Raw genomic sequence first — 22,544 nt, 5'->3', positions numbered from 1 at the left:
GCCCGCCCTCCCTGTGTGCTCCCAGCAACCCCACAACGCAGGGGTTACAATATCACCCTCACCTTGGTTTTGGGGATGAGAAAACTGAGGCTCAGAGAAGGGAAGTGAATTGCCCCAAATCTGACAACTGGTAACCAGGGACTGGTTGGATCACAGGCTCTTAACCACAACGCTGCCAGCCTCCAGAGGGGAAGCCCACCTCCTCCAAGCTCCTAGTCCTGGCTTGGCTCTTCCTTGCTGGAAAGTTCTACCTCTCTGGCATCACACCACCCCTCAAAGAGCACACAGGGTAACTAATGTGGGCCTCACTTGCACACCAGGAGGGACTGGGCCTGACCTACTCCAATGCGGACCACAGACCTGACCTCTGGCACATGCTAAACAGGGCCAGGCCATGGCAGACGTACCTGCCTCCCGGTACTGGCCAAATACGAGGTCTGTGTTGTCCAAGGCAGCTGCACTCCCCACGTGCGTCCCTTCCTCGCCATAGTTGGTCATGTAGAAGGAGATCCGGCCCTGGGGATGGAGGGGGACCCGGAGGCCCAGGCTCAGTGACGCTGCACCATGACAGTGAACCATCAAGTCCTGACCAACTTCTAAAGGCCCCATTGATCAACAAATGCGTCCTGAAGTCCAGCTCTGAGGCTGCTGCCTTGAGGAGGAACTGCCAGACTGGTGAGGGCCAGAGGGAGGGGGCTCTGCGACCAGAGCCATGAGGAGGGATTCACCATGGATGGAGGGGCGCCAGGAGAAATGCCTAAGCTAAGCACAACTTAGGCATTTGAGTAGTGCTTTCCAGACTGAGAACAATGAAGGCCATGATGCTAGACGGGCTGGGACAGGAAGTGGGAGGGGTGGGGGGAGTGGAGCAGGAGAGGGAGGCAGAACCGAGGGAGCAGAGGTGGCACAGGCAACGAGGCACTTGGGCTTTCCCCGGGGAACCGTGGTAACCTGCCAATGGGTTTCCTCAGGGGAGCGATGTTTAGAAAGTCTCTCAGCCTGCTGTGTGGGAAATGGATGGAGACGGCTGAGTGCAGCAGACCGGGCGAGAGGGGCGATGGCCTGGCCTAGTGGTGGGAGGCAAAGAGAAGATGGATGGGTGACAGTCCTAAGAAGCAGTCAGTGGTGCCAGGGAGCAGCAAACCCTCCTTGTTGGCTACACCAGTGCCAAGCCTCAGGGCCTGGAAAAGCCAAACGTTAGGTGACAGCCTCCCTTGCAGACAGAGGTGGCCAGGGCACACAGCTCTAGCAAGACACTTAAGTGGAAGTCTGTTTTTGCTTTCCTAATGTGAAAAAAAAAGAAGCCCACTACAGCTGGTGCCAGGCATTCTCCTGGCTCTCTTGCTGCCTTGCACATAGCCATGAAGCCCAGACCTGTGGCAGCCATCATGCTTGAACGCGAGGCAACAGCACAGGACACTGCCTAGGACGGTGAAGCAGAAAGAAAGGAAGTCTGGGTTCCTGATGGTGCCGCTGAGCAGCAGGATGGATTTCTAACTAAATACCTAGGAACAGAGTGAACAAGAGGAAAGGGACAGCAGGGACAGAGGAGACAGGCATGAAATGAAGTTCTCCAGTTTGGGCAAATGGGTGATGGTGGCACAGATCACTGAGACACTGCCTAGGGGAAGAAGAAAAGATCCAGGAAGAAGATAAAGAGGCCAAGTTTGGACAGGCTCAATTTGGTCAGGGCGAGAAGCCAAGCAGATCTGGGGCTAAGAGGCAAAGTCTGGTTAGAGATCTGGGGAGCCCCTGGCACAGAGACAGAAATGAGACTGCATGTGAAGTGGGAGAGAGAGACAGCCTCAGCTGGCACCTGCGGGACGCCCTCGGCCGCCCTCAGGTGTTCTGCAGGCCAGGCTTTCTGTCATGGTGGGAAACCAGATGAATAATGCTTTCTTCTAAGTGGGGAGCCAATTAAAAGTTAATTGACTTCTCAGAGCCAAGTGAGTGGGCAGACGCCTACTGCTGAGGGCCTGGCAGGGCCGAGACTGGTGTGGGGAAGAGCCTGAGAAGGGCACCCTGAGGAAACAGGCTACTGGCAGAGGTCACTGACTGCCACCCAGTATCCTATTCCTCTTCCCCTTTTTTAACAGAGATCTCATTCCACCACAGACACCAACTGCCCAGACTAAAATACTACGTTTCGCAGTCTCCCTTGTAGCTAGGAGTGACCAGTGAAATGTGAGGTGTTACTGGGTGGGACTGTGTGGAAAGTTCTATAAAGGGGGGTGTGGGGATAACTGGAATGTGCCGTGTCTACCCTTTCACCTTTCTTCTACTTCCTGCCTAGAATGAGATGTGATGGAGGGAGCTCCAGCAGCCATTAGGTTCACGAGGGGCCCTTGAGGCTAGAAGCCAACACTGGGTATCCAATGACATTGCGGAGACACCACACCAGCCGCAGACCACCTGTTTCCAGATTTCTTTTATGTAAGAGAAAAAACTATTAATCTGGTGAAGCTACTACTTTCAATTCTGTCAGGATTTTTTTGGATGGGATGTTACTTGCAGCTAACAGAATCCCAGCTAACAGGATGAACCTTGATGGATGAGCTGATCTCACTGAGGGTTTTCTCTGTGCCGATCAGGGGGCAAAAGGCTTTACATGCTGGGTCTCATAGAATTCCTACCCCAATCCTAGAGGGTGGGTTCTTCTTGGTATCCCCATTTTTTGAATATTCTGAAGAAAATGAGATAAAGACAAGAAAAATTGCCTGCCCAAAGTCACAGCTGTGACTGGACCCAACGTCCGTTGGATTCCAAAGCCCATTTGTGCAGCCAACACTGGGACAGGAAGGAGTCCAGGCATGTGGGGGAGGGGTGGCCTGGCCTGGCACTGAGGCTGTGGAAAGGGGAGCACACTGCCAAGGCCACACTGGAATGGGAGACACAATGGACACAAAGGGCCAGACACGATCCCGTGGACAAGGGGAGCCAAGGGAAGTTTCTGGGCAGGGTGGAGATAATGCCCTAACTCGGAGAGCCCATATGGGGTATCTCAGTGGGAGAGTCTGGGTCTTATGCTTTAGTCCACTGTGGGGTCACCCGGGGGGGCTTGATGCAAATGCAGATTTCCAAGCCCATCCCTGACCCACAGGGGTGGTGACATCTGAGGGCCTGCCTGCCCAACATCCTTCCCCCTTTTCTCACAGGAACCTCCATACCCTTTCTCAATCTATGCAGCTTGGGAAGGACACACTTAACTCCCCTAGTCCCTTGGTTCCGTGGGAATGGGCACATGGCCCCAGTGCAGGGCGGGGTTTGTGACAAAATCTGGCCAGTGAGTGTCAGCCCTGGGCCTTCTGCGGGGACATTAGGGACCAGACACTTTCTTTCCACCACTAAGTAGAAAGGTTAATAATTGTGAGGCTGGCAGGGTCATAACAAATAGTAGCTAACATTAACCATGTGCTGACTCAATGCCAGTTCCCCTGTTCCCAAGGCCATTACACATGCCACCATCAATCCTCACAGCAACCCCATGAAGTAGGAACAGACAAGAAAACCAAAGCGCTGAGTGGTGAAGCAGCTTCCTCAGGGCCGAAAAGTCAGAAAGTGGCAGAACGAGGACTTTGATCGCACCCTGAATGCTTTCTCTGACACCTCTCCATGGGCCTGGAGCTTCCAGAGACCGCCACTGCTTGAGAATGAAGACAAGGCAAAGAAGAGGGGAAAAGACATTCGAGGAAACAGGTCTGGTGACATTTTCTGAGGTACCTGGACCCAGCTGTGCCTGAAAACAAGGCCCTCTGGGTTCACAGTTATGGAGTCAGCAAGTCCCCTCTGTTGCCACTGCTTGGACCGGGGGCTCCGGCCGCTGATACCACACAGCTAAGGGTCACCGCACGTTTGACACAGGCACTCCAGGAAGCACCAGGTGGCGCTCTCAACACTGTGAGCTCCGAAAAGGGCTCTCAGGTCTTGGGCCTGCTCTGTCCCAGCACAGCTAAGCCCCCAGCCCAGAACACAGTAGGTGTTTTAGTAATCTCGGTCCATCCTTTGCCGCTTGGGCTAGGCCCTGCCCACACTCTCCCTCCAGAGCCCCAAGAGAACCCCAAGAACTCTAAGAACGCCAAGACAAGAACTCTCCACTTCACTCTCCTCCTTGAGAGCTAGCTGTCTTTTGGCTTGAACACAGGCCAGGGGAGCCCAGACAGCCCTGGGCCCTCTACATCCCGCCCCACGCACCTGCCGCTGGGAGTCATACAGGATGCGGTCCATGGTGTTGAGCAGCGTCATGGTCTTGTAAAACTTGAGCACCTTCTCCTGTGGCAGCTGCAGATGGAGGCACAGAGGGATGCGGGGCTGCTGTGACCAGAGAGGAGAAGGGCAGGGGGCCTAGGCACGGGAGGCAGGGGATGGGGGAGGTGGCCTCTCACATGAGGGTCTTCGCTGGGGTTGATGATTTGGCCCTGCCGGTCCATGACCCGGTAGATGGGGATCCCTGAGATGACATTGGGCTGGATGAACTCTAGCTTGTCTATGAACTCTGCCGAGGCCCCTGGGAACTGGGACTTTTCATCCAGGGATGAGAAGTGGCGCTGCTGCTGCAACCTGCAGGGGTGCTGGGGGGAGAAGAAGGGGGACACCCAAGTCAGGAGCAGCACCCAGGTTCCACTGGCTCAACCCCACGGCGACAGTGTTGCCTAGTGGTTAAGCCACCATGGCCTCAGTGAACTCTGGGGCCTGACGCACAGGGTGTCAATCTCAATTCCACCACTTTCCCATTGGGTAACCTTGGGTGAGTTATTAAAACTTCGTATCTCAGTTGTTCATCCGCAAAATGGGTGAAAAGAACATCTATCCCACAGGGTTGTTGTAAAGATTAAATGACTCAACAGAGTGGCAGGCAGCTCAAGAACTGGACGCTTTTATTATCATCCAAGGTCCAAACTCTTGGCTCCGGCATTCAAGGCCTCCCCAGCCTGGCCACAGAAACCCCCCCTCTCAATTTCCCACCGCTGTCCTGGGCACGGACACCTCTGCACGGTGCCCTCAAGTCAGTCGGCTGGGCTTTTTACTGACCCCTGTGCTCCCCAGGGAGGCTGCCCAGAATGCAGCTTAAGCCCGTACGCTCTTTAAAAGTCAGCCTGCCTGGGTTCAAATCCCTTGCCGGTGACCACGAGAAAGTGACTTCCCTTCAAGTCTCTCCTTTCTCACCTATAAAATGGAGAACACCTCGTGGAAATGTTGCAAGGCTTAAACGAGATCATGCGTATGAATGTTAGCAGAAATAGTCATACAGTATATGCTCAAAAAAAGTTATCATTTCTACCACCGTATCTCTGCTCTCATCTCTCTACTACCTGTCCCTCCAACACCTGGTAAAGTGCTCCACGCACTCCAGTCCCCTCTCTGCGCCAATCCTAATCCCCTCCACAAGCCCAGCCTGACTCAATAAATATTTGAGCACCTGCTTCATTCCAGGCCCTATGCTGGGTTCTAGGGGCCTAAGCGACATCTGTCTCCGCTGCCTGGCATGGAAGACAGGAGCTGAACAAGTACTGATGGGGGTGAATTACATTCTCCTAGGAGAAGCCACAGGGCTCCACATTGCAAAGCGGAAAGAGGGTCAGGCTTCTCTGAGGAAGTAATAAGGGTGCTGAGACGGAAGGACATGTAGGAGTCAGGGAAAGAACATTCAATGCCGGGGGAACCAAACGTGCAAAAGGCAAAGAGTGAGGAGTGATGCATCCCTTGTGGGACCTGGCAGGAACTCAGAGTGACTGGAGGAGTACTGTGGGGAACATCACACCTGCTCGGATCAGAGGCCTGGCTGGGAAAGCCCATGAGAAGCCTACACATGTGACAGGATGTGAACCAATTTGATTTCCAAGCCAGCAGCAACCTTGATCACACACTTGCTGGGTGCCAGGCTGAGCTCTGCTTGTGCAATCTGACCACTGCCCTTGACTAGATGAGAAAACCTGCACCGGGCCATGGAGCTAAAAATTTAAATAAATAAGTCAGGACAGGGCTTCAGACTTGTAGAGGGCAGACATTTGGAGCCCAGAACCCACACTCCTAACCCATCACTGGCCCAGTTGCCACACATCCACATCTTTACTTCCCACTGGTCGCCAGATTCCTCTTGGCTAAGAAATGGTGGCCTCACTTCCAGCAGGAACTAGAGGAGGAGTGGGTTTGCCACAAGCTGGATCTCACACATGGGTGAAGTGCGTCCCCCTCCCCGCTCTTTTAACTGCAGTGGAGAAGCTGTCCAAGGTTCCAGGCGGAGCAAGATCATCTGCGTTTATTTGTGTGTGGTTGTGAGGAAATAAAGGAAATTACACTCCTAACAGCAAGGCAGGTCCAGGCCTGACAATATCACAGCAGACTTCCCCTCTGCTTGCAAGGGAAGCGGCCCAAATGTTAGACTATGCTCCCGTCTGAGTGCTAACACAGCTGGAAGCTTCCAACCACCTAGAGGATCCTTTTGTGTCGCATCTGTCACCCACACACATCACCAGCTCCAGGAAGACAGGGGGTCCAGGTGGTCACACCAGGCACCCAACAGGTGATTACTGAACAAAAGGATGAACGAGCAGTTCCACCAATGGCTTTGGAGTCCCACTAACCTGGGACCCGGTGTCTCAGCCCTCCGTGTGGCCCTCTGCAAAGCACTTTGTCTCTTTGAATTTCCTCATCTGTACAAAGGCTGCAAAGGGCTATTGTGAAAAGTTCCTAACATAAGGCACGCAAAGGGTTCAGTACGAGTGTGAAACATACCATGTGCCCAAAAATTGGTAGAAGGGAAAAAACAAAATCTAGAAAATGACTGGCACCTCAGGGGGAAGGTGGGGAAGGAGTTGGGGAGGACTGGCTGTACCTCATACTGCATTATAATGTCAGACTATGGCCCCAGCAGAAACACTCCAGAGACACTGAGGCACAGAGGAAATGCAGATGGAACAAGCGCTGTGGTCTGGGGAGCAGCTCTAAGTATGCAGGCAGGGGCCGGTAGGGGTCAGGAGGACAGGGCCTCGGTGTCAGAACAGGGCTCTGTCCACCTCCAGAGGCTGGAGGGCTACCACCAGGGTGCATACCCCACATGGTAGGGTTGGGCCTCGGCTGTGCCGATTCAGCTGCAAAGGACTCAGCAGTGCCTGGCCCTGAGGAAACTCTTCGCCGAGCCTGAGTGGTAAAAGGCCTGCAGAAGAAGGATGTGACTCCATCCACTTTTTCTTCTGTTTCTGGTGAGGGGGTAGGTTTGTCCCAGCGGCCAGTAAGTTATAATGGCAAAGGCTACACAGATTTACAAAGCCTTGAAACCCTATCTTCTCCCGCCACATAGGAAACAGGCCGGCCTGCCCTGGATGGTCTAGTCCGCCCAGCAAGTTGATACTGGGGTGGCCCTTCGTAGAGCCACTGCCTATGGCACCAAGGTTAAGGGCATGGACTCCGAGCAGACCACCACTCCCGGATGTGTAAATGAAGCTCCGAGCCTCAGTCTCCTCACGTGTAAACAAGATGGCATGAGCACCCATCTCACAGGTGGGCACGCAGATTAACAAGTCGATGTGTGTAGCATGCTCAGCCTAGCGCCTGGCACAAAACGAACATTCAATAAATATGAGTTCCTAACTAGTGTCTTTGACAATTGTCAAACAGGTAGATACTGAATAATTATTCCAAACTGGCTCCTGAACTCAGTGAGTGTTGGAGGCAAGAGGGAGGGGTGGATGACAAACACACAAGTTACAATCAGGAGGGGTAATCTCAGAGGAGGAAGGACAGTTTAGTGGTTAACTGCAAGGTAGGGTGAGACTCTGAACTGCCTGTTTGAACCCTGGCTCTGTCCCTTTCCAGCTATGTCACCTTGGGCGGGATGCAGTTGGAGCCTGCGTCCCCTTGTGGAAAAAATAAGAATTGCTACTTCACAGGCTCGCAGTGAGGTGGGTACAAAGCACCTGCCATAGCTCTAGGAGGAACTTTTCACCACCAGCATCAGATGGAGCAGGAGGAAAAGCTTCCTGGAGAAAGGGAGTGAAGCCAAGTCCTACGGGATGAGCAGCAGTGAGCCAGGCAAAGGCTGGGGAAACAACACTCATGGCTGCCGCACATTAGTGACAACAGCTTACCATGTGCCTGGGCACCACAGAATGCACTCTTTCTGTCTGTGTGGCACTGAATTCGCACAGCAGCCAGAAGGCCAGCACTATCATCACACCTCCATAAAACAGGTGGCCCTGAAGCTCAGAGGGGTTAAGTGACTTGTTGAGGCCCTCAGAGATCAAGTGGTGGTGTCAGCATATGAAGCTAGGCAGCCTGACCACTACTACCTGGGTAGGCTGGAGAGAAAGGGGTAGTCCAGCCATGCAAGGTTTTGAGGATGGTGCCAGTTAACCGAGTCCTCTGGATCTATGATAGCTAAGGCCACCCAAACCCGCTCCTCCAGGGGTCTGAGGCACTCTGCCCTCAAACAGCCCGAAGTGCTCAGTCCTGGCTTTGCTTCCAGCTCAGAAATATCAGTGGCCTCACCTCCCAGGAGATCGGGTGGGGGAGGCCAGGTAGACGTGATTCATCAGGCTTTCTCTGGGCTCAGGGACCAGGAGCTTAGGGATCACTATGTTCCCCCAGGCACTGGAGGGGTGGAGCCCAGAAGCAATCATGGCCACCCCAGATTTACTGTCCCTGGAGAAAAACAGCAGCCGTTTCTCGAGCCCTTACTGAGCACATGGTATATGTAGAGAGTGCTTCCTTCCTCACCATGTCTCTCTCTCCGAGGGGCGACTCCTACGGTCCTGGTTTCACAGAGAGACTGCTGTTGGGATTGGGGAAGCTTCTCTGAGGAAGTGACCTGTCTGCGGACATCTGAAGGACCATATCCTTACGAAGGGTAGGAGAGGCTCATCCAGGGCAGGGAAAACTGGCCAGTGGGGCTGAGGCCGGCCCTCCAACTCAGCTTCCCACCAGCCAGCCTGGGTAGAGGCTAGGGATACACGCCAAGACTGGATTAAGCAGGATGTCACAAGACCCGAACCACAGCCCTATCGCTCTCTTCCTGGCGGCCTGGGACTATGAAAAAACTAAGCTTTGGAGCCCAGAGCTCCAAATTCAGACCTTACCTCTCTGAGCCTCAATTTCCTCATCTGAAATAGGACAAAACGACCAGTATATACCTTGCATTACGGCTATATCAAATATAATAATGGGTATGAGGTGACACTGTAAATTATAAAGTGCTTCGTGATATGAAAAAAGAGGACATGGCCAAGACGGAGATGGAAAAAATCATCTCCATTCATCCCACTGGGCACCAACCATGTGGTGACACTGCACTGAAGCCTCCAGACAAGCTGCCTGCCTGATCAGATGGGTCAGAGAAATAACATTACTGCTTAATCACACAGGCGGAACTCCAGGTGCTCCCTGACTTCCAACAGGGCAGGGACTGTAGTCACCCACTTTCTAGGCTCAGAGAAGTGACGTGACTTGGCTGAGGTCCCACTTGCTCCTTGGGGTGGCAGCTGAGAAATCGACTCAGGACTCCTTTGCTAAGTAGCTAGTCAGACGTGAGTGACAGGGGAACAGAGGAATAGGGGCCCAGCCTAGAGACCGCCCAAAGAACACTCTATTGGCAGTTAGAAAATCCCTTCTGCATCCCCAGAGAAAAGACAGGAGGGTCAGAGTCTTAGCTGGCCTAAACCAGCTACAAACGCATGCACAGAAAGTTCTGCCCATAACTTCTGCCTCATGATACCATCACTATAATATCACGACTATGCCTGGAAGTTCACAAATCTAATTATTAACAGACTGAATTTTGGGTAAGCACTTGCACACTAGGCAAAGTTACAGAGCAGCCAGGTGTTAGCCAAAGTAACCTCACATATGAACCACCTATGACCGCCCATCACTGCCTGAATATAAACAGATCTTTCCATTTCTGGGTTGTTACAGGGCCTGGCCTTCCTTAGCTCAGAACTTACATGTACTTTCAATAAACCTTACTTTTTCTAAATCTCACTGACCTATAATTCTTTGCTGCATCAGCAGGGAAGAACCGAGGGACAACACACAACGCCACCACTGTCCTCCTCCCCCACGCTGCTGGATTTTACCTCACCTCAGCAGTGACAGCTTGACAAATGAGTCTTCCTCGTCCTCTCCCTGAGCAAAGACACATCTGCTAGCAGCTGGAGAGGGAGGGAGGGAGGCAATGTGGTGGCTGAAAAATGACTGCTAGAAATATATTACTTGCAGGAAATTACTATTTGACTATCGCCACAGGAACATAGGCTTTTAATTATAGGAACATAACATTCTAATAACAAGCTTTCTGCTTCTGTACCCTCGCTTGCACACCCAACCTGTGGGTCGACAGGTAATGAACAGAAGAAAAATAGCTACAACACTTGGAGGCCCCAGCAAGATCTCAGGGATCTAAGATTGGACCGGCCTCTGAAGTGGTTGCTGTCCCTGTTACAGATTCAAAGGGGTGGCCAACCCGAAATGTTCCAGGGCACTTGAATGCTGTGACGGGGTTAATGTAATCAAGGATGCAACTTTCAGGGCACGTTCTTTGTTCCTGGTCCTGACAATGGGAATCTGGCATCTCCAAGGGCTTGGCATCTGGATAAAAGGTACCTTTCTGTTTCTGTTGAACGGTCACTGGGGGTCCGTGGAGAGACTGGACGCAGTCATATCTCCCAGACCGTGGCCAGGCCGCGGGACACTGCCTCCTGTGACCTGTTGTTGGGTTCTGTTTATCGTTTGTGGTCTCATCTAGGTTGTGGGTGGTGGACTTCTCTAGGTTCACCCACACCTCAGTAATTGTTCTCGTCTGAGTGTCTGTTTTATGTTTTCTGTGTGTTTTCTGCGTAAGCGATAGGGGGAAGCCTGAGTTCACAGAAGACACCCTTGGGGTGTCTCCTGCAACATTTCAAAGAAGGGTTTATAGAGGGAGCTGACTATGGCATAAAGTTTTCTCCAGGTAGACTAAGGACAGACACTGTGTGAAGTTGAGTGGCCGTCTTTTGGTGTAAACTGGCCTCCAGAGGGTTCCTTTGACAAGGGTTAGGTGAGGAATGTTTGAAAGATTGTCATGGGAGACCCAGGATATCTCGATCAGTTTCCCTACATCAATCAATGGTTAAACCTTGTTTTGAACCCCCCTCCTTGGCTCTGCCAGTGTGCTCTTTCTCTGGGGGCACGAGTTTTAGTTGTGGGCACCCCAAAACATGCAGCAACTGAATCTCCAAGGCGGCCCAATCCCTCAGTCCTCCAATCTCCACTGGAGGACAGTGACCTTCCCCTACCCTATAATCCAGGACAACAGAGGCCCAACAGCACCGCCTCACCTCCTTGGATGTGAGCAGGTCACCCCTAAGGGCCTCCTGCTCTCGCTCTAGGCGAGGCACTTACCGATACCACCACCCCAGCCATCCTCTCCTTGCGAGAAGCACCACCCCAGGGGCAGCACACTGACAGGCCCTTTATGGTTTACGTGCCTTTCTCGACTAGTGACCTGTACAACTGGAAGGCACAGAATCCGCCTTTCTCTGAGAAACCCCAGGCATTAATGGAACTCTTAGAGAATGTCTTTCAGACTCACTGCCCCACTTGGGACGACTGTCAACAGCTTTTAGTTACCCTCTTCACCGCGGAAGAAAGTGGCCACATTCTGGCAGAGGCACAAAAGATAGCTGTGGGAGGGAGGAGAGTTGAGGAAGCATGGGAACAGAGTGAAGAGGAATTTCCCTCCACCCGCCCAGGCTGGGGACACAATTTTCAGGCAGGGAGGACGGCATTAGATCGGTACCACCGGATTCTAATTGGGGGAATTAGGATGGCTGCCTGTCAGCCAACTAACCTTTCTAAGGTAACTGAAGTTATACAGGGACCTCAGGAATCCCCTGGGACATTTTTTAACAACTATAGGAGGAGTACTGGGTATACACCCCCATTGATCCTGAGGCCCCTGAGAACCAACGGGCGATTAATGTAGCCTTTGCTACTCAGGCAGCCCCTGATATCCGGCGTAAATTGCAGAAATTAGAAGGTTTTGCAGGGATGAACAGTCCTGACTTGTTGAGATAGCCCAGAAGGTGTTCAACAATAGGGAGGCACCAGATGACCCCAAACGTATGGCTAAAATAATGGTAGCTGCCATACAGGAGAAGAGATGAGGAAAGACTAGGGCACAACAAGGGAGGTCAGAAAAAGGCCCACATAAAGGTTGTGCACCCCTAGGGAAAAATCAGTGTGCCTACTGCAAGAAAGAAGGCCATTGGAAGAATGAGTGTCCTGAGAGAAACGCAAAAGACCAGGGAAACCACAAGACTAAAATCCTCGTCACTGAGGGAGAGGACTGACGGGGCTGGGGCTCCTACACACTAAGCCCCCAAGAGCCCAGGGTAGCCTTAAAAATTGGGGGCAAAACTGTTAACTTCCTGGTGGACACAGAGGCTACCCACTCAGTGTTAGTCAACCCAGAGGGACCAATCTCCAAACAAAAGACCACTGTCCAAGGGGCCACGGGCAAAACACGAGAATACCCATGCACCACTGAAAGGACTATAGATATGGGGTGAGGGACAGTGACCCAGTCTTTCCTCGTAATTTCAGAATGTCTGGCCCCACTTCTTGGTAGAGACCTACTCCAAAAGCTAAGGGCTACTATCGCATTCAGAGATAGTACACCTCAGATGTCCATGTCTGCCCCCCCGTCAACTATCTTAGTTACCTGTCATCTGTCTGAAGAGTACCTCCTCTACGAGAAGGAAGAAAATGTAGACCCGTCCATGGGGCCCTTACTAGATAGACTCCTGACAGAATATCCAGGGGTATGGGCTGAAAGCAATGCCCTAGGGTTGGCTAGGCACCGAGCCCTGGTAGTAGTGAGTTTAACTGCTACTGCGACCCCTGTCTGGGTTAAGCAATACCCGATTGCCCAAGATGCCAAAATCAGTATAAGGAAGCATATCCAGTGGCTGCGGGAAGCGGGGATTCTTGTGCTGTGCCAACTGCCGTGGAACACTCCTTTATTCCCAGTCCAGAAGCCTGATACTCAGGATTATCGACCAGTACAAGAGTGAACAAGAGGGTTGAAACCATCCACCTGACTGTACCTAACCCGTACACTCTCTTAAGTTTGCTACCTCCTGAAAGAATTGTTTATACCATATTAAATTTAAAAGATGCTTTCTTCAGCATTCCCTTAGGCCCCAGCAGCCAGCCTATCTTTGCCTTTGAGTGGACAGACTCAGAGAGGGATTCTCGGGCCAACTAACCTGGAGGCGTTTACCGCAAGGATTCAAAAATTCTCCTACCCTATTCGATGAAGCCCTAAGTGTGGCTCTCCATCCCTTCCAAAAACATAATCCTGACTGTACGTTACTCTAGTATGTTGATGATTTACTATTAGCAGCTGAAACTGAGGAAATCTGTCTCATGGCAACCTGGGACTTACTCGGCACCCTAGAGGCATACAGGTACCAGGTCTCGGCTAAGACGGCCCAGCTGTGCACCCAGTTGGTGGCCTACCTCAGGTATACCCTCGAAAGAGGAAAACAGACTCTCTCCCAGCAGAGGATTGAAGCCATTCTCCAGATTCCGGTGCCCACCACCAAGAGACAGGTAAGAGAATTCCTCGGGGCGGCGGACTATTGCAGACTTTGGATTTCGGGATTCGCAGAGATCACAAAACCCCTGTACTCAGCTATAGGAGGAAATCAGCCGCTCAGTTGGACAGAGACAGAACAGAAGGCCTTTGACCTTCTCAAGCAGGTACTCATATCAGCCCCAGCCTTTGCTCTTCCAGACATCACCAAGGGATTTCATCTTTTTGTAAGTGAGACTAAGGTAACTGCCAAAGGGGTCCTAACCTAAACACTAGGCCCATGGTGCTGACCAGTAGCCTATCTATCAAAGAGACTTAATTTGGTGGCCTCCAGATGACCAGATGACCACCCTGCCTACAAGCCATAGCATCGGTGGTCTCCTAGTCAAAGAAGTTGACAAACTCACCCTTGGGCAGAGTCTTGACATTACTGCCCCTCACGCGGTAGGGGCCCTTCTCCGCAGCAGCCCAAAACGATGGATGACTAACTCCAGAATCACTCTATACCAGGCTCTCCTCCTCGACCAGCCAAGGATCAGCTTCTCTAAAGCTACTGTCATCAACCCAGCCATTCTGTTGCCAGACCCAGACCCTGAGACCCCCGTTATGGCTGCATAGATTTCACTGACGCTGTGTGTTCCTTGCAGCCAGACCTCAAGGATTCCCCTCGGGCTGAGGCCGATGAAGTCCTGATCACAGACGGGAGCAGCTTCATGTAGGAAGGAAGAAGGTATGCTGGGGCAGCAGTCATTAACTCTAACTGGCACTATCTGGTCACAGGCTCTTCCTCATGGGACTTCTGCTCAAAAGCCTGAACTCATCGCCCTCACTGAGGCACTAAGATGGGGAAAGGATAAGGCAGTCACAATACACACAGCCGATTCGCTTTTACCACTGCACACGTACACAGAGCATCTATAAGGAAAGAGGGCTTCTGACTTCAGCTGGGAAGGAAGTTAAGAACAAGGAGGAGATCTTAGCCTTACTTGAAGTCTATGGATGCCTAAGGCTCTGGCTATTGTTCACTGTAAATGGCATAAAAAAGGGAATAGTCCTGAGGCTGAGGGAAACTGATGAGCCAATGAAGAGGCAAGAACAGCGGCCACAAGGCCAGTGGGGCCCCCACCACATCTACTGACTGTTGTCCCTTACCCAGAACTGCCACCGTCTCTGACCTATACGGCAGAAAAGGACATATATTTTCAAGACAAGGGAGCCACTAGGAACCAACAGGGGTGGTGGATGACCCCAGATGGAAAAAATCAGGCTCTCACGGGCCCTTGGAAGGACTCTCCTCTACCAACTACACCAGACCACACACCTAGGGCGAACTAAGATGCTCCAAGCTTTAGACCCCTACTTCCATTTGTTAGAAGGGAGAAAAACCGTAGAGGAGATTGACTAATGATGCCCGGCTTGTGCCAAGTTAATCCAAAGAAGGGGAAGATAGAAGAACCTAGGCATAGGGAAAGAGGAACTTATCCGGGGACCACTGGGAAGTCGATTTCACTGAGGTAACCCTGACTGTGGGGAGCTAGAAATATTTACTTATTTTTATAGACACCTTTTCAGGATGGGTAGAGACCCTCCCCACCAGGAAAGAAACTGCCTTAGTAGTTACTAAGAAACTACTACAAGAAATCCTCCCTCCCTCGATTTGGTCTCCCTGGAACTTTAGGGTCAGATAACAGGCCAGCCTTCTTCGTAGCAAAGGGATCACAGCAATTAGCTAGCTTCCTAAATTTGCAATGGAAACTCCACTGCGCCTACCGGCCCCAGAGTTCGGACCAAGTAGAGCAAATGAATCAGACCCTAAATGAGACATTAGTCAAGTTAGGATTAGAAACTGATGGGACCTGGGTAGAACTTCTCCCATTTGCTCTTCTCCGAGCCAGGTGTACTCCATATGTTAATAAATTCACCACATTTGAAATTTTCTTTGGAAAACCTCCACCCTTTAGTACCTGGAATAGAAGATGAGAAAAAGGCAGAACTATGTAACCGTGTCTTACATAAGTTTTTACAGGCCCTTCAAAGTGTACAGAAGGAGATTTGGTCCTGGGTTCGTGCTGCCCACTCAGCTCTGGGGGACGGACTTCCCCATCAGTTTCAGCCTGGGAACTCTGTGTGGTTCCAGAAGTTCACCTCCAACGGACTAGAACCCAAGTGGAAAGGACCCTTCACTGTCTACTTAACGACATCCACTACAGTTAAAGTAGACGGCATCCCATCATGGGTTCATCACTCCCACGTGAAGGCAGCATGAAAGTGGACAGCTCAGGAAGACGGGCCCTTAAGACTAAGACTCAAACATACATAAGTCTAACCCTCTGTTTCTTCCTTTTTTCCTCTTTAGCCCAGGCATACAGAAACATAACACCAGCCTAGAGTATGGGAGCTTATAGTAACCGAGACTGGTGAAATCATTGCCCAGAACATCACCAGCCACGGTACTCCAGAGATCCGAGTAGACTTGTGCCGGCTTGCCAAAGATCCCCTCACCATCGTAACGGCCAGACACCACCTTGGATCGGGATCTTTCATAGGTGGAGTTTTCATAGGTGAAGGAGCATACTTTGGCTACAAGGGGGGACCTGACTGTGGCATATTATCGGCTGAGAAAAACCTCTTGGGAATAGGGCTCTGTATTTGTCCTCCAGGACGTAACCCAGGGATATCTGGCCACATGGGAAATATGGGACATGGATGTGAGGGCCAAGGCCAATTTTCTTGTGCTAACTGGGGTTGTGAAACTATCTCTACTATAGATAATTATAAAAAACAGAATGATATTAGATTACTGAGAGGACCTAGCCCCTCCACGTGTTCTCTTGGGTCTTACAATCCTATCATAATCACCATCAAAACCAGTATCCCTGGGAGACAAAACTATTGGCTCACAGGACAGACATGGGGTATCAGATTATATAAAACCGGGTGTGATTCAGGATCATATTTTACTATACAGGTTAAGGACCCTCTCAGGAAAGCTCACCCTATAGGACCAAACAAACCACTTCTAGTTCCAGGACTACCCCAAAGTCTCACATCTAAGAGAACTCCTGTTTCCGGGGCAACTCCAACTCCAGCTCTAGCCCCTCCAGGTAGTAGCCTAAGAGCTATTAAACCCCAGGCATTCAACCAGCCACAAACAGAACCAGAAGGGGAATTAATAACTATGCTAACAACAATGCACAAGGTCTTAAATAAGACCACCCCAGACATAGGACAAGATTGCTGGTTGTGCCTAAACCCAAAATCCCCTTATTATGTCGGGGTAGGAACTCCCCTAAACCTAATTGAGCTCAGCAGCGTGCAAGGCTATGAATGGGAAACTCCTTGACTCACCTTAGGAGACATACAAGGAAAAGGAACCTGCCTAATTTCAAAGAACTATTCCAAGCTGTTGGCACAGTCACCCTACTTCGATAACTATAATTGTACTTTCGAAGTACCAACCTCAGGGAGTAACTACTATAAAGCTCCAAATAATACTTGGCTGGCTGTGACAGCGAGCTTGCTCACTGTGCTGCATCTGTTCTTTTTAACTAAGGTGAGGCTAAGATTTGTATCCTAGTCTTTGTACTCCTCCAAGTGTCCCTTTACAATGGGCTGGAAGGCAAACTCCACTTCTTCCACCAGGACAGGTTGCAGAAATGGGCCGTACCTGTTTTAGTACCCCTTCTTGTAGGACTTAGAATAGCAGGCTCAGCGGCTGTAGGCGCTACTGCTCTCATCAAGGGAGAAAATGAATTACATGAGATTGGAATGCAGATAGATAAGGATATCAAGACCTTAAAAGACACCGTCAGCTGGCTAGAACTTCAAGTCGATTCACTAGCAGAAGTAGTCCTTCAGAATAGAAGAGGTTTAAATTTATTCTTCTTAGAACAAGATGGATTATGTATGGTTCTAGGTGAAACCTGTTGCTTCTATGTCAATAACTCTGGAGTAATTAGAGAGAGCTTACGACTAGTACAGAGAAATTTAGATGCCAGGGAAAGACAGAGACTGGAATCAAATAACTGGTTTCATAGGATGTTCAATTGATCACCATAGCTTTTATCTGCTATAGCTGGACCTTTAATCATCCTCCTCCTCTTGTTAACTTTTGGCCCATGTTTCCTTAATTTCTTGTTTGCATATATAAGGAAAAGAATTAATTCTATTAGACTTTTAGTATTACAGAATAGAGGCTATGAGCAAATTCCGCATGAAGAATCAAAGATTTGATTGTCTGCTAAGGCCAGTGAGGAATGTGGTTGCTGAAAAATGACTGCTAGAAATTTATTACTTGCAGGAAAATACTATTTGACTATCGCCATAGGAACATAACATTCTAATAACAAGCTTTCTGCTTCTGTACTCCCGCTTGCATACCCAACCTGTGGGTCAACAGGTCATGAATAGAAGAAAAATAGACCTTTGTGTTCAGACAGAATGATTTTGGGCTTAAAAACCCATACCTCTACATTTAACTGCTGCTTAATTTGGGGTCTGCATACCCCTGGCAGACCTAGCTGACTGACTAAAGAGTGTGTTTCCTATAACTCACTGAGTTCTGGTGGTCCATGTGTCTTTCGGGGGCTGGTGGCTACAACAGCAAGACCCGGCAGCTACCTGGATGGCAAGAGGAGGATCAAGCAGGCAGCGAGAAGCCAGGCAGCCCTGGCCTCCTCCCAACCCGGCCTGCCCCAACCACCCAGTCAACAGCACTACAATACAGCTTCTTCATCTTCCCACAAGGCACCAGCTCCTGGCTCCACCTTGCTCAGTTAAAACTGCAGTCCCACAGGGCAACCAGAAACCACTTGTGGTTATTTAAATTCATTAAAATTAAATACAGCTGCAACCTGACTTACAGTGGGGTTAAGTCCTAATAAACCCATAAGTTGAAAATACCATAATCAAAACTGCATTTAATATACCTAACCTACCCAACATCAGAGCTTAGCCTCACCTACCTGAAAGGTGCTCCGAACACCTATCACCTACATTTACCTACATTTTAGCCTATGACTGGGCAAGAGTGGGCAAGTATCTTGAGTTGCATCTTAAGAGTCATTGCCTTCCTCTTTATCCTCTCACCGGAAGCAGGATGTAAACACTGGCAACAGTACACTGTACAGTACACTGTAGAGTCTGCCCTTGTGATCACGTGGCTGACTGGGAGCAGTAGCCCACTGCTGCTGCCCAGCGTCAGGAGAAAGTCATGTACTGCATATCGCTAGCCTGGGAAAAGATCAAAATTCAAAATACGAAGTAAGGTTTCTACTGAGTGTATGTATCATTTCTATGCCATGATAAAGTTGGAAACCGTAAGCTGAACTATCATAAGTTGGCAACTGTCTATAAAGTGTAAACTTCAGTCTCTCAGTGACACTAGTCACATGTCAAGTGCTCAACAGCCACATGTGGTTAGGGTTACTGTACTGGATAGTGAAGGCACATAACACTTCCATCATTGCAAAAAGTTCTATTGACAGCCCCCCACCTAAAATCTTCTTTTGACTAAATGCTACCATTTCTTCCCTCCACTCAAAAAAAAAAAAAAAAAAGCATCATTTTTAATCTTAGAAAGAATAAGTGGGAGAAATAAAAGACTCCAAAAATACAGAAATGTAAATACATATATATATAAATAAAAAGTAGGGACTCTGAAAGACCGCCTCCTTTTCCCACCCCTCCCCGAAAAATGAAAAGGAGGGACGAACAGCAGCGTGACTGAGCCAAGAAGGATGAAAATTTAATCAGTTGCAAAGAACCTTCCCCTACTCCTGCCCCAGTCCTGCCCACCTCTCCCACTGGCCCAGCCAATAGGCTCCTGGGGCAGAGATCAGCTTTGGAGGATCTATAGCTTAAAAAATGGGGTGTGGTGGGGGGGACAGGGGGCGGGGTTAAAACCAACTCAAAGGCAAGAGGCTGCCCAACCCCCATCCTGCTGTAGTAAACCTTCCAAAAATAGGTAACTCCCTTCCTAGGACCTCTCCCTTCATTCCCGGTCCATCCTCTTCACCCTCCTTCTGTTTCTCCCCTTATCTATAGTTTCTTCCCATAGCTTCCAGTTTCCCTTCTTTCTGGATTGGAGGGTCAGAGGGTTAGACCCAAGCCCACAGTTAGGTAGCTAGTCAGACATGAGCGACAGGGGGAACAAAGGAAGAGGGGCCCAACCTAGAGACTGCTCAAAGACACCCCAAGGGTAATAGTAATGCAGGGAAGAGGCAAGAGAATTAAAATGTTAATCAAGCCATATTCAAAGACTGCAATATGCTGATTGGGCCCTGCAGCCAGGCAAGGAGGACACCTTCTGAACAAAGGGAGATTTCTGCTGGGACTGCTAACAGCCCATTCCCCACACCTGTGAAGGGGAAACAGGAACCAAGTCATTTCTTACAGCTAAAACCACAGGGAACCTATGGATTAAAGGCTAGAAACTGCCAGTGGGCCTTTCAGTCTACATATTACCTTTTCATGCTACATACCCTTCCCCTTCCTCACTCTAAGTCCATGTCAAAGGAAATGGGTTGATGAAGTCTTAAATAACTCATAGGAACTAAAGAATGATATATAAACTAAATTCCCTGAACACTACTCGGCCTCCACTATCTTTCCAAGCCTCTCTTGGTCCCTCTCACTCTGCCTCAGAGAGGAGACCACATTCTGTCTGTGAAGTGTTACCCCTTTCCTAATAAACTTTTTTCTTGACTCTAACTTTGGCATGTGTGCTTAATTCTTTCTTCACTCTCTACCAAAGGACCCTCTTCTTCTCAAGGTACACGGCTTGGTCTCCCCTCCACTTGGGGAAATTTGCCCTGTCCTGCATCAGTAGAATTCTGGGTATGTACATGCACACTAGGCAGAGTTATATAACAGCCAAGTGTCAATCAAAATGCCCTCACTTGCCAATCACCTAGGAATGCCTTTGGAATCACTCCATTCCGGCCCAAATATAAGGCAGACATTCCCTCTTCTGGGCCCTTTTTGCCCTCTTGTGGTTGTTGTTACAGCACTCCTTTGCAGCTCTCATCGCTGGGACCATGTACCTCCTTAGGGCATTCTTTGTCTAAAATACATTTTTAATAAAATTATTAAGTCTCAGTGATCTGTGATTGTTCACTGCTATCATTTGAGGCAGAACCAAAGGAAAATGCTAACCACACGTCTGCTGCAGCATTATCCATCTCCCTCCCCCCTACCCTTGGGGCGACACCGAACTCTGATCCAGATCCAAGGGTGACACCACAAGATCTTGACAGATTTCCCTCCAGGGCCCTCACCAACACTGGACCTCCCAAGGTCACATGCCCTTTCCTCTACCCTCAATTTCAAAAGTGGCCAACATTCCTATTACTCTCAACATAACGTCAAGTCCAGTTCTTAGCGTTCTTTATATTTAATTTTCACAACAACCCTACGAGGTGCCACTGTTAGAATTTGAGAGGGAGAGTCTACAGCCATGTCACCCTAAACAAGCCCAATCCCATCTGATCTCGGAAGCTAAGCAGGGTCGGGCCTGGTTAGTACTTGGACGGGAGACCACCTAAGAAGACCAGATGCTATAGGCGCATAAAATAAAAAATAAGGGATTGTAAACTGACAAGGTCCTTACAATCTGTGAGATCAACCAAGGGTTGCCTCCCATAAAATAAAAAAAAAAAATAGAATTCTAGAGGGAGAAATTAGGTCCAGAGAGGTGAAAAGTGACAGATTAGGGATATAAATCCAAGTAGTCTAGCTTCAAAACAACTACTCTCTTGTGAAATTTCAGTTCATAGCTCTACTGAAGCCCACAGAGGCTTCTTCCAATTAGATTTTGTTTCTAAGAAATGTGGCCCTATGGACTTCTCTCCCTCCTCCTCTCATTAACTTAACAAATATTTACTGACCATCTCCTCTGTAGTGACCAAAACAGACACGGTCTCTGTCCTGGTATTTGATCAAGTGACACAAGATCGAACGAGTTATTTATGCGCTTCATTTTAAAATTAGAACCGTAGCAAATAAGTAAAAATTTACAAGGCACTACAAAAGCCTGTGCCGTGGGACCTGATCTATTTTCTCCTCTTTGGGAATGAGTGGGTCTTTACTGAAAAGAAAATCTTCCCCTTACTAAGGCAGTTTCATTCTCCAACCCCTGAAGGCAAAGGTCTCGTCTTCTTTCCTGGTCCTCCAAGTGGCCATCCCTCCCCTGGGGATGGGTGGCAACGGATGAGGAACCCCCTCCCACTGCCCAATTTGTCTCCCTCCCTCAGGACCCCCATAGGAGCTGCCTCGCTTTTCCCCTCTAAGGAAATGGAAGTTGTCCCTTTGAATGTCCTCTTCAACTGGTCCTCACAACCCTTGTCCCTTCTGTGACGGCCTTCCCTTCACTCCCTGTGGGGACCTCCACACTCTGAAGACAGCGTTGACATCCCTATTCCCCCTTGGGGAAAGCTCTCCAGTGCCCCCAGGTACTCACAGATCTAGGCGGCTCCCGATTCACAAGCCGCCGCAGGAACAGCAGGCCAGCTTGGCTCAAGCCTCTTCTTAGCCCACCGAACCGCGCCGCCGAAGCCGCCACCGCCATCTTGGCTAACAACTCTCGGTGATGCGCCCCTATCCTCGGCGAGGCTGGGGGCTGCCCCTTCACGAGCCTGACTCAAATGACAGCACCATACTGCCAAGAAACCACTGCTACTAGTTCTTAAGTCTCTAGGACATACATATGGGTGGCTACAAACAATCTAGCTTCCCCAAAATTACTCTGATCATCTCATCGCATTAGTTTCTGTAAGAGGCAAAGAAGAGAGCAACCTGCCCAGAGCCTCAGGAGTTTAAGGCCCGGGGTCCTCGGGTACAACGAGCCCATGCCAAGCCACACCCCTCTCCTCTATTGACCAATGGCTTTTTAGAATTTCAATGCAGGAGTGGGCGGGGCCGGGTTGTTAGTAAACGCGGGCCCTCGTGCGGGCCCGGGATCCCAGCGCCCCTTGGGTCG

The 22,544-nt window shown here is 50.0% G+C and overlaps 1 protein-coding gene and 1 pseudogene across 1 annotated transcript in view; one reads left to right on the top strand and one right to left on the bottom strand.

Annotated features, from left to right (window-relative positions):
- The window catches only part of BCKDHA (branched chain keto acid dehydrogenase E1 subunit alpha), a 28,098-nt gene extending 5,717 nt beyond the window's left edge, over positions 1-22,381 (bottom strand). The window contains exons 1-4 of the mRNA XM_016135679.2: positions 22,026-22,381; positions 4,383-4,568; positions 4,192-4,278; positions 408-516 (exon numbers count right to left, since the gene is read on the bottom strand). Of these exons, the coding sequence (XP_015991165.2) occupies positions 408-516; positions 4,192-4,278; positions 4,383-4,568; positions 22,026-22,133 (490 nt within the window). The 5' untranslated portion in view covers positions 22,134-22,381. The remainder of the gene's footprint in view (positions 1-407; positions 517-4,191; positions 4,279-4,382; positions 4,569-22,025) is intronic.
- Positions 21,014-21,132, top strand: LOC118611734 (annotated as a pseudogene).
- Positions 22,382-22,544: the final 163 nt, after the last annotated feature.

Source organism: Rousettus aegyptiacus, unplaced genomic scaffold, assembly GCF_014176215.1.
Source record: "Rousettus aegyptiacus isolate mRouAeg1 unplaced genomic scaffold, mRouAeg1.p scaffold_m13_p_14, whole genome shotgun sequence".
NCBI lineage: Eukaryota > Metazoa > Chordata > Mammalia > Chiroptera > Pteropodidae > Rousettus > Rousettus aegyptiacus.
The sequence above is the reverse complement of the archived record's forward strand: the minus strand, read 5'-3'. Positions and strand labels throughout refer to the sequence as shown.